Source organism: Hypanus sabinus, chromosome 8 (assembly GCF_030144855.1).
Source record: "Hypanus sabinus isolate sHypSab1 chromosome 8, sHypSab1.hap1, whole genome shotgun sequence".
NCBI classification, from domain to species: domain Eukaryota; kingdom Metazoa; phylum Chordata; class Chondrichthyes; order Myliobatiformes; family Dasyatidae; genus Hypanus; species Hypanus sabinus.
The window spans coordinates 113,279,996-113,294,624 of record NC_082713.1 but is presented as its reverse complement, the minus strand read 5'-3'; the positions used below and the strand labels follow the sequence as shown (position 1 = coordinate 113,294,624).

At 42.4% G+C, this 14,629-nt stretch overlaps 1 protein-coding gene across 1 annotated transcript in view; it reads left to right on the top strand.

Moving 5' to 3' along the window:
* The window catches only part of poc1b (POC1 centriolar protein B), a 104,142-nt gene that overhangs the window by 18,516 nt on the left and 70,997 nt on the right, over positions 1-14,629 (top strand). The window contains exon 3 of the mRNA XM_059977633.1: positions 6,905-7,076. Within this exon, the coding sequence (XP_059833616.1) occupies positions 6,905-7,076 (172 nt within the window). The remainder of the gene's footprint in view (positions 1-6,904; positions 7,077-14,629) is intronic.

The following is a 14,629-nucleotide window of genomic DNA, read 5'->3' as shown; positions in this document are numbered from 1 at the left end:
GAGCAGCTACTGCGCTGCGATCTACTGAAACAAACTTTTGTCGGCCAATAGATCCTACAAGGGGGCGGGCAAGTCCTGTTGCACTCCTCTCTTGGTTAGTCACTCTCTCCGGACTGCGACCACTGTGGCCCCGGTACGGGGACCACTGGCCCTGAACTTGTCCTCTCAACCCACCCACGATCAGCCGCACCTGGCCAAGGCTTCTGGCTGGGCAGGAGGCTGGAGTTCGGGCCGGGAGGCTGTCCAAGGCAATGAAGCTCTCAAAACTGCTTCCGCACCTTGAGTCCAAGCACCCTGCACTTAAAGACAAACGCATTGAGATTTTTCAGCAGAGAAAACGTGAGCAAGCGGAACAGAAGCTAAGTGCCGAGAGCCACGAGAACTAAATTGCGGAATAGACTGAACATAAGGAACCTACTTCAAGTATCGGTGTATTCCAGTCATGTTTAATACCACCACCACCCCCCTCCCCGTTGGCCGGTCCGCAAGAATATTGTCACAATTAAACAGTTCCGCGGTGCAAAAGAGAGTGGGTGCTCCTGGTGTTTATATATTATTTCTACTTCTGGGTTGCGGGGGTTTTACTTCCGGTCTTTTCTGCCCCGGTGCGCATGCGTGTAACTAATCGATCTGGGGTGGATCTCGCCTTTCACTAAGGGTGAGGTAGGGGATCTTAGGCTTAAAAAGGTTGGTGACCACTAGTTTAGACTCTCTTAGTCTAGTCCTTTCTGAAAAACCTTATTTCTTTTTCTATTTCTATTTGCTCTTTGGAGCAAAAGGCTTCAAAATGCTAGCCCAGTTTTGAGACTGATCAGTGTGTGAATGGACAGCCGTGTGTGTGTATGGATGTGTGGACATGTGTATGTGTGTGTGTACGTGTGGACGCGTGCATGTGAGGGTGTATGGTCAATTGTGTCTGTATGGACGTGTGTGTAAGGACGTTTGTGTGGGTGGGAGTATAGATGTGTGTGTAAGGACATGTGTGTTATGTTTGTGTGTGGACACGTGTGTAAGGATGTGTGTGTGTGGAGGTGAGTGTGTATGAATGTGTGTGTATGGACATGTGTGTAAGGACGTGTGTGTGGATGTTTGTATGTGTGTGTGTGTGTATACGGACGTACGTCTGTGTTTGTGTGTGTGTATCACGCACATAGCATTTTTCTGCCCTCTCCTGGTTTCTCCCCTTATCTTGCATGTCTGATGAGTTATCTTCTTGTATTTTAATTGTGAGTGGAAAAAATAAATAGCTGTAATAGGATTTTAAAAAACCTAAATAAATATAGAAACCAAAAATAAAATAACTAATCTTTCCTGCAGAGACATTGGCTTTACTAAATTTTTCAGTCTTTCAGTCCTATACTGCATATATGTGAAAGTCTTAGGCACGTACAGTGCCTATAAAAGTTATTCACCACCCCTTGAGAGTTTCCATGTTTTATTGTTTTACAATATTGAATCACAGTGGACTTAATTTGTCTTTTTTTTGACGCTGATTAACAGAAAAAGACTCTTTCATGTCAAAGTGAAAACAGATCTCTACAAAGTGATCTAAATTAATTACAAATACAAATCACAAAGTAATTGTATATGTATTCACCCCTTCAAGTAGTTGCACCTTCGGCAGCAATTACAGCTTTGAGTCTGTGTTGGTAGGTCTCATCAGTTTTGCACATCTGGACACTGCAATTTTTCCCTTTTCTTCTTTACAAAACTGTTCAAGCTCTGTAAGATTGCATGGGGATCATGAGTGAACAGCCCTTTTCAAGTCCAGCCTCAGATTCTCAAATGGATTGAGGTCTGGACTCAGAGTTGACCAGGACATTAATTTTATTGTTTTTAACCCATGTAGCTTTGGTTTTATGCTTGGGGTCATTGTCGTTGGAAAACAAATCTTTTCCCAAGTCGCAGTTCTCTTGCAGACTGCATCAGGTTTTCCTCTAGGATTTCCCTGTATTTTGCCCTGAAATATATGGATTTCAGCAAGACATTTCACAATGTACCCCATGCAAGGCTTATTGAGAAAGTAAGGAGGCATGGGATCCAAGGGGACATTGCTTTGTGGATCAGAATTGGCTTGCCCACAGAAGGCAAAGAGTATTTGTAGACAGGTCATATTCTGCATGGAGGTCGGTGACCAGTGGTGTGCCTCAGTGATCTGTTCTGGGACCCTTTCTCTTCATGATGTTTATGACCTGGATGAGGAAGTGGAGGGATGGGTTAGTAAATTTGCTAATGACATAAAGGTTGGGGGTGTTGTGGATAGTGTGGAGGGCTGTCAGAGGTTACAGGTGATATCGATAGGATGCAAAAATGGGCTGAGAAGTGGCAGATAGAGTTCAACCCAGATAAGTGTGAGGTGGCTCATTTTGATAGGTCAACTATGATGGTAGAATATAGCATTAATGGTAAGACTCCAGGCAGTGTGGAGGATCAGAGGGATCTTGGGGTCCGAGTCCACAGCACACTCAAAGCTGCTGTTCAGGTTGACAATGTGGTTAAGAAGGCATACTGTGTATTGGCCTTCATCAACTGTGGGATTGAGTTCAAGTCCCAAAAGTAAAGTTACAGCTATATAGGACTCTGGTCAGTCCCCACTTGGAGTACTGTGTTCATTTCTGGTCACCTCACTACAGGAAGGATGTGGAAACTATAGAAAGGGTGCAGAGGAGATTTACAAGGATGTTGCCTGGATTGGGGAGCATGCCTTATGAGAATAAGTTGAGTGAATTTGGCCTTTTCTCCTTGGAGTGATGGAGAATGAGAGGAGACCCGATAGAGGTGTATAAGATGATGAGAGGTATGGATCATGTGGATAGTCAGAGACTTTTTCTAAAGGCTGGAATGGCTAACTCAAGAGAGCACTGTTTTAAGGTGCTTGGAAGTAGGTACAGAGGAGATGTCAGGAGTAAGTTTTTTTTTACGCAGAGTGGTGAGTGCATGGAATGGGCTGCCAGCAGCGGTCGTGGAGGTGGATACAGTAGGGTCTTTTAAGAGACTCTTGGATAAGTACATGGAGCTTAGAAAAATAGAGGGCTAAGGATAACCCTAGGAAATTTCCAAAAGTAAGTATATATTAGTGCAGCTTTGTGGGCCGAAGGGCCTGTATTGTGCTGTAGGTTTTCTGTTTCATTTTACCCTCTACCTTCACAAGCCTTCCAGGGCCTGCTGCAGTGAAGGATCATCACAGCATGATGCAGCCACCACCATGCTTCACTGTAGGGATGGTGTGTTTTTGATTATGTGAGGTGTTTGGTTTACGCCAAAAATCGCATTTAGTCTGATGGCCAAAAAAGCTCAATTTTGGTCTCATCAGACCATAGAATCTTCTTCCAGCTGACTTCAGAGTCTCCACATTCCTTCTGGCAAACTCTAGCTGAGATTCTTGTGAGTTTTATTTTAACCAGTGGCTTTCTGTTTGCCATTCTCCCATAAAGCTGTAACTGGTGAAGCACCCAGGAAACAGTTGCTGGATGCACAGTTTCCCATCTTAGCTACTGAAGCTTGTAACTCCTCCAGAGTTGACGTAGGTCTCTTGGCCTCTCTCACTAGTCCCCTTCTTGCACGGTCATTCAGTTTTGAGGATGGCCTGCTCTAGGCAGATTTACAGCTGTGCCATATTCTTTCCATTTCTTGATGATTGACTTAACTGTATTCCAAGGGATATCCAGTGACTTGGAAATTTTCTTGTATCTAACTCCTGACTTGTGCTTTTCAGTAACCTTTTTGCAGAGTTGCTTGGAGTGTTTTTATCTTTTCATTGTGTATTTTTTGCTAGGTACTGACTCACTGCAGTTGGACTTTCAAGATATAGGTGTACTTTTACTACAATCAATTGAAACACCTTGACTGCACACACTGAACACGAGGAAATCTGCAGTTGCTGGAAATTCAAGCAACACCCACAAAATGCTGGTGGAACACAGCAGGTCAGGCAGCATCTGTAAGGAGAAACACTGTCGGCGTTTCGAGCCAAGACCCTTCATCAGGGTCTCTCCTTTCAGTTAGTCCTGACGAAGGGTCTCAGCCCGAAACGTCAACAGTGCTTCTTCTTATAGATGCTGCCTGACCTGCTGTGTTCCACCAGCATTTTGTGTGTGTTGCACACAGTGATCTCTATTTAACTCATCACATGACTTCTAAGGCCATTTGGCTGCACCAGTGATGATTTGATATGTCATATTAAAGGGGGTGAATACTTATACAATCAATTATTTCGTATTTTATATTTGTAATTACAGTAATTTAAATTACTTTGTAGAGATCTGTTTTCACTTTAACATGAGTCTTTTTCCGTTGATCAATGTCAAAAAAGACAAATTAAATCCACTGTGATTCAGTGTTGTAAACAAATGAAACATGGAAACTTCCAAGGGGTGTGAATACTTTTTATAGGCACGGTATATAAAGCTAAGACTTTAGCACAGTACTGTAAAAATTTTATTTATTGCATTGCACTGCTGCTGCCAGAAAAGAACATATTTCAGGATGTGAGTGATGATGAACCTGATTTTGATGTGGGTCTTTATTGTGGACTGAGAGTAGGAAGGGGGCAGGGAGAGGAGAATCATGTTGGGAGAAGGAAGGGAGTGGAAGGACAAGAGAAACATTCTGTAATGATCAATAAACCAATTTGGAATCAAATGACCTTTCCTGGTGTCTCAGGACAGTGTGTGTCTGCATCTGTGCCACCCCCACCCCGGCACCCTTCCTCTGCCGCCTGTCCCACACCCCTCCCACGACCCTCCACCCTCTTCATTCCAAACATCCTTTGCTCCTGCCAGTTTTATAAACTCGCTCTCCACTCCATGTTAAAAAAAATACAGTACTGTGCAAAAGTCTTAGGCACCCTACCTATATATGTGCTTAAGACTTTTTACACAATACTGTATTTTAAATTTTGTGATTTTTTTGCCATTTTCCTCAAAAGCAAATGCATTTATGGAAATATAATTTGCTTGAAACAATTTTTTCCCTCTGGCACCAAAGACTAAACAGCATAATTGGAAATACGTGTTAGAAAATCATGATCTCTATAAAGAAATGAATGATGGAATCAGAGGCTATTTATAACAAGAAGGCAAATTTGTATGAGTGTTTCATGTGGGTTTGTAAAGTAAAGTAGCAAAGGATACTGGAAACCCTAAAAGTGATACAGCAGGTGTTATTGCTTCATAGTTCCAGGAGCCCAGCTTCAATCCTGATCTCTAGTGCTGTCAATGTGAACTTCATTCAAACATCCTTTAACCATTTGGTTCTCCCATGTGCAGCTGTTTCCTTGCACACCCCAAAGACTTGCTGATTGGTGAATTAATTATCCACAGTAACTTCCTCTTAGGGTAGGTAGGTGGTAGGGAGAATTGATGGCAATTGATAGGAATTACAGGGAGATAAGAGAGAAAATGGGATTACAGTTGGCCCTCCTTAGCCGTGAGGGACTGGTTCCGGGACCCCTTGCGGATACCAAAATTCACAGATGCTCAAGTCCCTTATTCAACCTGTCTTAATGCAGTGGATCTTAGGACCCAGCGGAACCCCAGACCTGTCTCAGTGCAGTGGACATTAGGACCCGGTGCCAGAGCTCTGAATGCGCAGTGTTTCTGTTCACGAAAATAATCACGATCAGGATTGAAAATAAAGTGGAAATAATAAAACGATCGGAAAGAGGTGAAATGCCATCGGTCATTGGAAAAGCATTAGGATACGTTGGTCAACGATCGGAACAATTTTAAGGGATAAAGTGAGAAAGGCCCTGCCGCGATGAAAGCTACAATTATTACAAAGCAACGCAGTGGTTTAATTATTGGGTTTTGGGTTTTTGATCCTCCACATCAACCCGACACGGTGGAGAGCGCAGTCTGGAGTGATCTGTCACTAGTTCAAACTCGGGAATTTCTGTTCCCGAGCCCGGCGCTGAAGCATATTATGTTCTTAAGTGTTTTATATGCATAAAAAGATAAAATATATACTAAGACAAACGTTTGACTAACTGACACTAAATAATACCGGATGTACCTGTTCCGACTTACTTAATAAGAGAACTTCCGATTTTTTTCGATCCCAATCCACGATAACCCACGCACATCCCGTATACTTTAAATCATCTCTAGATTACTTATAATACCTAATATAATGTAAATGCTATGTAAAATAGTTGTTATACTGAATTGTTTAGGGAATAATGACAAGGAAAAAAGTCTGTACATGCTCAAACAACAAGTGCTGGAAGAGCACTCCCGGGTTTTCGCGATTCGCGGTTGGTTGAATTCGCAGTTATGGAAGGCCAACTGTACTCTAAACTGCCATAGACATGATAGGCTCATGGCTGAATTCACCAGAATTTTTTTGTCATGTAATATCAATTATTTGCATCAGTATATTACATCAAAATAGATTTTATCAACTTGTAGATGTTTAGTCTGCTATATATCTTTCTGTCATCATCTCTTTGTGAACTATACTAATTTGAATCTGTGCTAGTCAAGTTGTGTGTTTACTCATTACTTGGAGGAAGTGAGCATGATGTGGCACTCTGAAGGATTTTTTTTGTAATTAGGTATGAGAGACTATGAGTCATTTTCTACAAAAACAAAATGCTGAAGTCACTTGAACAAAACTGAGGGATTATAAGGAGCTTATTCAAAAACCACTAAATTCTAGCATTGAAATAGAACCGAACATGTTGTGTTTACTCAATGGATCATGCAACATCCATAGAGAGTAAAGCAGTTAATCTTTCAAGTTAAACAGGACAGAAAGAAATCTGATGAAAACACCTGAGTTATTTAATTTGTTCTTTCTCTGTGGATGCTTCTGACCACCAGAGCACTTTCAACATTTTTTATTTCACATTACTAACATCAGAAGATGTTATACTTCTAACATTAATGTTTTAATATTTCCAAAGCAACTACCTCATTTGATCAGCACCTTATGATATGGAACTTGAAGCCTCAGACAAGAGCCTACCGATTTACAGGACACAAAGATGCTGTGATGTGTGCCCAGTTCTCTCCATCAGGTCACCTGGTGGCATCTGCTTCACGGGATAAGACTGTTAGACTCTGGACTCCAAATATGTGAGTAGAATTACTGAGCCTCGAATTTAGTAATGTACAAATCCTTTTTAGATGCAGATAATTTTGCTTCCGAAATAGTATTAAAATGCCAGATTTCTCGTGGCATTATTCATGGTGAGTTGTGGTTATCGCTATTGAAGTGAAATAAAGTGTATTGTAAGAATTTTCAAACTTTAAAAAAATGTAGTGGTTAATGCGATGCTATAACAGCTCTGGGTGTCAGAGTTCAATTCCTGCACCATCTGTAAGGAGTTTGTACGTTCTTCCGTGACCACTGGAGTTCACTCCAGGTATCCTCCCACAGTCCAAAGTTGTACTGGTTAATAGGTTAATTGGTTCTGTAAATTGTCCTGTGATTAGGCTTGGGTTGCTGGGTGATTTGGCTTGTTGGGCTGGAAGAGCCTCTTCCATGCTGTATTGCTGTATTTTAAATAAAATAATTTTTAAAATTGGATCTCAGTGATCTTTGTCTCTTGGACTTTCATGCTCACCTTGCTTACCTATCTCATTTTAATTTGTTTTTGTTGAATGTGGACTTTACTGCCAAGGGCTGTATTTATTACAACTCCTTAAAGAACTGAAGGAATGAGACCTGGAGGCAGCTTGTGCAGGGTTTGAAGGCCTGTCTGTGTGTGTGAATGGGAAAGGGGCTTATTTTCCTTGTGGTGTTATGTCTTGCTTTGTTGATGCTTGTGTATGTTTCTGTACATTAGTGGTCGCCAACCCATCGATCGCGATCGACTGGTCGATCTTTGAGACTTTCCCAGTAGATCCCGAAAAGAAAAATAAATACACAAATACTGTTGAGAGATTGTTTCCGGGTTGCGGGGTTTTAGTTCCGTTCTTCCTGCCCAGTGTGCATGCGTGTAGCTCCCCCGCACTGCACAGTGTAATTCAGTGGTCCCCAGCCACTGGGCCGCGAGGAAACAATATCATTTCCTCATTCCCTGTCACGCCACTGTTGAACTCGAATACATGCGAGGTCATCAGTTGCCTAAACGCAGTGACACCCTCGTGCCAGGGATCACTGGTTGGCCTCGCACGGCCGGTGGGAAGTGCCATTGCTACCAGCCCAGAGCGCAGACAGATGGGCGCCGCCTCTAAATCTGTTTAGCACACCGAATGTTCATGGGGAACCCGGTGCTAAGGTATTCGTGAATGACCTAATTCGGACTCGGTTTTGTAAGTAGCAGAGCAGCTACCGCGCTGCGATCTACTGAAACAAATTTTTGTCGGCCGATAGATCCTACAGAGGGGGGGCGGGCGCGGGCCCTGCCACACTCCTCGCTCAGTCGGTCACTCTCTCTGGACTGCAACCACCGCGGCCCCCATACGGGGACCTCTGGCCTTGACCTTGTCCTCTTACCCCACCCACGACCAGCCACCTGGCCAAAGCGTCTGGCGGCGGGGGAGCGGGAAGCTGCAGTTTGGGCCAAGGATGTCTAATGAGGCAATGAAGCCCTCAAAACTGCTTTGGTACCTTGAGTCCAAGCACCCCACAGTTAAAGACAAACACGTTAAGTTTTTGAGCGGAAAAAACATGAGCAAGCGGGACAGAAGCAAGTGCCAAGAGAAGCGAAAACTAAATTGCAGAATAGACTGGACATAAGGAACCTGCTTCGAGTATCGCTGTATTCCGGTCGTCATTAACACCACCACCCCTGGTCAGCCGGTTTGCAAGAATATTGTCAATATTAAACCGGTCCGTGGTGCAGAAAAGGATGGGTACCCCTGGTGTTTATACATTATTTCTACTTCCGGCTTGTGGGGTTTTACTTCCGGTCTTTTCTGCCCCAGTGCGCATGCGTGTAACTAATCGATCTGGGATCGATCTCACCTTTCACTAAGGCCGAGGTAGGGGATCTTAGCCTTAAAAAGGTTGGTGACCACTACTGTACATCAAAACATACAGTGAAGTGATTTGTTTGTGTTAACAACCAGTATACCCAAGGATGTGCTGGGGGCAGCCCACAAGAGTCGCCACACATTTTGGCACCAATACAACATGCCCATAATGTGATAAATAAGTTTGAATGTAATTACTCTTGAATGGTGTGGAAAGCTTTGAAGTCCTTCAGTCATATTTGGTAGGTCTTGGTTCTTCTTAAAGCTACCAAAGGACTTGAACATGATATTCTAACCAAAAAGGTTGAAGATAGTTCCAGGCTAATTATTTTGCAAGGGACAGTTGTTCTACAGGTGATAAGAGAATGGACTTGACAAGACAATTTGACTACAGTTGAATGTTCCTATGAACAGTGCTCTTAACAGCAGTAGGATAGGTCTGGGCTTCAAACACCCAATCCATTGCTTTTTGACAATGGAGAGATTTTCAACCTATCCCCTATCCCTATCCTTCAATAGTTATTGTCATTTTTAACGGGGTTCCTTGATGCTACATTTTGTCAAATGCCACCAGTGATGTTGGTTCCAAAGACAACTTACACATCTCACTGATTTGTCTTCCCTAATTTTCCTTTGATTCACAACTGCTGTCCTCTTAGTTCTCATGTTACTTCAGCTTTTTAAACTGCTGTGTTGCTATTGGAAGAGGCAAATGAGATTAGAAATAATGTTGGGGCAAACAGATGTGTAGACAGTTTGGACTCACTCATGACAGGTCAAATGCATAGCAGAAAGTAAATGAAAAAGGTGGAGATAATGGACTCAAAAATAGTTAAACAAAAAATTGTTAAGAATGTGTGGGCAAACTGTTAGTCAAGGCAATATAATTGCTAAATTTTTATGTTATTCTTGTCAATAGAATATTTTAGTTGTAATATACTTAACTCAATAGGCAAAGACTATACTGTAGTGAAATAATAAAATGTATTTACTGTTATTATTTTTAAAATTCTCCCTTAATTGCATATTTGTAGCTTTGAACATGGTATAATACCTGACAAGATGACTTCATTATTATGAACATTTTGGAAAATATTTTGCTTTGTGGTAGGTCATGTCTGTCATAGGCATTTGACAAGGTCCCGCATGGAAAGTTCATCAAGAAAGTCCAGTCACTTGGCATTCAAGATGAAGTAGCAAATTGGATTAGACATTGGTTTTGTGGGAGAAGCCTGCGAGTGGTAGTACAAACCCCATTTCCAGAAAAGTTGGGATATTTTCCAAAATATAATAAGAACAAAAATCTGTGATATGTTAATTCATATGAACCTTTATTTAACTGACAAAAGTACAAAGAAAAGATTTTCAATAGTTTTACTGACAAACTTAATTGTATTTTGTAAATATACACAAATTTAGAATTTGATGGCTACAACACACTCAACAAAAGTTGGGACAGAGTTAAAATAAGATTGAAAAGTGCACAGAATATTCAAGTAACACCGGTTTGGAAGACTCCACATTAAGCAGGCTAATTGGTAGCGGGTGAGGTATCATGACTGGGTATAAAAGTAGCGTCCATCAAAGACTCAGTCTTTGCAAGCAAGGATGGGTCGTGGCTCACCCCTTTGTGCCAAAATTCGTGAGAGAATTGTTAGTCAGTTCAAAAGGAACATTTCCCAATGCAAGATTGCAGAGAATTTAGGTCTTTCAACATCTACAGTACATAATATTGTGAAAAGATTCAGAGAGTTCAGAGACATCTCGGTGCGTAAAGGACAAGCATGGAAACCACTGTTGAATTCACGTGATCTTCGAGCCCTCAGATGGCACTGCCTAAGAAACCATCATGCTACTGTGACAATTATAGCCACCTGGGCTCGGGAGTACTTCGGAAAACCATTGCCACTTAACACAGTCTGTCGCTGCATCCAGAAATGCAACTTGAAACTGTATTACGCAAGGAGGAAGACTTACATCAACTCTATGCAGAAACGCCGGCGAGTTCTCTGGGCCCGAGCTCATCTCAGATGGACCAAAAGACTGTGGAACCGTGTGCTGTGGTCAGATGAGTCCACATTTCAGCTAGTTTTCGGAAAAAACGGGCGTCGAGTTCTCCGTGCCAAAGATGAAAACGACCATCCTGATTATTATCAGCGAAAGGTGCAAAAGCCAGTGTCTGTGATGGTATGGGGGTGCATCAGTGCCCACAGCATGGGTGAGTTGCATGTATGCATTGACTCTGAGGCATATATTAGGATTTTAGAGAGACATATGTTGCCATCAAGGCGACGTCTCTTCCCGTCCCGGATGGGACGTCCCGTCCATTCTTATTTCAGCAGGACAATGCCAGACCACATTCTGCATGGGCTACAACAGCGTGGCTTTGTAGACACAGAGTGCGTGTGCTTGAGTGGCCTGCTGCCAGTCCAGATCTATCTCCTATTGAAAATGTATGGCGCATCATGAAGAGGAGAATCAGTCAATGGAGACCACGGACTGTTGAGCAGCTGAAGTCTTATATCAAGCAAGAATGGACAAAATTTCCAATTGCAAATATACTACAATTAGTATCCTCAGTTCCAAAATGATTAAAAAGTGTTATTAAAAGGAAAGGTGATGTATCACAATGGTAAACATGCCTCTGTCCCAACTTTTGTTGAGTGTGTTGCAGCCATCAAATTCTAAATTTGTGCATATTTACAAAATACAATTAAGTTGGTTAGTAAAACTAGTGAAAATCTTTTCTTTGTACTTTTGTCAGTTAAATAAAAGGTTCACGTGAATTAACATATCACAGATTTTTGTTTTTATTGCATTTTGGAAAATATCCCAACTTTTCTGGAAATGGGATTTGTAGATGGTTGCCTGTCTGCCTGGAGGCTATGACTAATGGAGTGCCGCAGGGATTGGTGCTTGAGTCCATTGTTGTTTGTTATCTATATCAATAATCTGCATGACAGACAGACATACCTTATTGATCCAGAGGGAAATTGGGTTTCATTACAGCCGCACCAAGAATAGTGAAGAAATATAGCAATATAAAACCATAAATAATTTAAAAATGATGTTAATCATGCCAAGTGCAAATAAGTCCAGGGCCAGCCTATTGGCTCAGGGTGTCTGACCCTCCGAAGGAGGAGTTGTAAAGTTTGATGGCCACAGGTAGGAATGACTTCCTATGCCGCTCGGTGTTACATCTCGGTGGAATGAGTCTCTGGCTGAATGTACTCCTGTGCCTAACCAGTGCATTATGGAGTGGATGGGAGTCATTGTTCAAGATGGCATGCAACTTGGACAGCATCCTCTGTTCAGACACCACCGTCAGAGAGTCCAGTTCCACCTACACAACACCACTGGCCTTACGAATGAGTTTGTTGATTCTTTTGGTGTCTGCTATCCTCAGCCTGCTGCCCCAGCACACAACAGCAAACCTGATAGCACTGGCCACAACAGACTCATAGAACATCCTCAGTGTCATCTGGCAGATATTAAAGGACCGCAGTCTCCTCAGGAAATAGAGACGGCTCTACCCCTTCTTGTAGACAGCCTCAGTGTTCTTTGACCAGTCCAGTTTATTGTCAATTCGTATCCCCAGGTATTTGTAATCCTCCACCATGTCCACACTGACCCCTTGGATGGAAACAGGGGTCACTGGTATCTTAGCCCTCCTCAGGTCCACCACCAGCTCCTTAGTCTTTTTCACATTAAGCTGCAGATGATTCTACTCGCACCATGTGACAATGGTAATGTGGTAAACTGAATCCGCAGATTTGCAGATGACACCGAGATGCGGCTATAGTGGACAGCAAGGAAGGTTATCATGACTTGCAGTGGGATCTGGACCAGATGGTAAAATGGGCTGAAAAATAGCAAACGGAATATAATACAAACAAGTGTGAGGCATTGCCCTTTGGTAGGACCAACCAGGTCTTTGGTAGGTCTTGGTAGTGAATGGTAGGGCACTGAGGAGTTTGGTAGAACAAAGAGATCTTGGAATACAGTTCCATAATTCATTGAACGTGGGTTACAGGTAGATAGGTTTGTTAAAAATGTTGGCACATTGGCCTTCATAAATCAAAGTATTGAGTGCAGGAGATAGCATGTTATATTGAAGTTGTATAAGGCATTGATGAGGTCTAATCTAGAGTGTTGTGTGCAGTTTTGGTCACCTACCTACAGAAAGGATGGAAATAAAGTTGAAAGTTCAGGGAAAATTTACAAGGATGTGCTAGATCTGGAGGACCTGACTTATAAGGAAAGATTAAATAGATTTTAGCACTTTATTCCTTAGAATGTAGATGATTGAGAGATTTGATAGAGGTATACAAAATTGTGAAGGGTATAGATGGGGTAAATGCAAGCAGGCTTTTATTACTGAGGTTGGGGTGGGACTATAACCAGAGGTCATGGCTAAAGGGTGAAAGGTGAAATGTTTATGGGAGTATGAGGGACACTTTTTCACTTGCAGGCATGAAAGTGTGGAATGAGCTGCCAGCACAAATGGTGCATGCAAACTCGATTTTAACATTTAAGAGAAATTTGGGTAGGTACATGTATGGTAGGGCTACGGGGGGCTATGGTCCCAATGCAAGTCAACGGATGTAGGCAGTTTAAATGGTTTGGCACAGACTAGATGGGCTGACGGGTCTCTTTTTGTCCTGTACTTTTCTGACTTTATGACTCATTCTGAACCTGATTGTAAAAGAACTGAGGGAAGGGTTAGATTTCCTCTTCAATAATACCGGTGCCCAGGAAGAGCTTGGTGACCTGCCTCCATGACTATTCCCCAGTAGCACTTGTATTCACAGTGATGAAGTGTTTTGAGAGTTTAGTGTTGAAGCATATCAACTCCTGCCTGAGAAGTGACTTGGATCTACTCCAGTTTGCCTACTGGAGCAGCAGGTCCATAGCAGATGCCATCTCATTGGCTCTTCACGCAATCTTGGAACATCTGGACAGCAAAGAGGCATACCTGAAATGCCATCTATAAATTTTCTGATGATACAACCATTGTTGGCAGAATATCAGATGGAGACGAGAGGGCATGCAGAAGCGAGATATATCAACTAGTTGAGTGGTGTCGCAGCAGCAACCTTGCAATCAAGATCAGTAAAACCAAAGAACTGATTGTGGACTTCAGAATGGGTAAGACAAAGGAACGCGAACCAATCCTCAGAGGGAACAGAAGTGGAGAGGGTGAGCAATTTCAAGTTCTTAGGTGTCAGTATCTCTGAGGATCCAAACTGATCCCAACATTTCAATGCAGCTATAAAGAAGGCAAGACAGCGATTATATTTCATCAGGAGTTTCAGGATATTTGGTTTGTCACCTAAAACACTCAAGCTTCTGCAGATGTACTGTGGAGAGCATTCTGACAAGCTGTATCACCGTCTGGTATGGGATGGGTGGGGGGGCTATTGCACAAGATTGAAAGAAGCTCCATCATGGGTACTAACATCCGTAGTATCCGTGGTGCCTCAGAAAAGTGGCATCTGTTATTAAAGACACCCATCAACCAGGACATGCCCTCATTTCATTGTTACTGTCAGGAAGGAGGTACAGAAGCCTGAAGGCACACACTGAGCAATTCAGGAATAGCTGCTTCTTCTCGGCCATTTGCTTTCCAAATGGTCACTGGAACGCACGAGCACTATCTCACTTTTTTTATTTCTGTTTTTGTACTATTATTCTTAATATAACTGTTT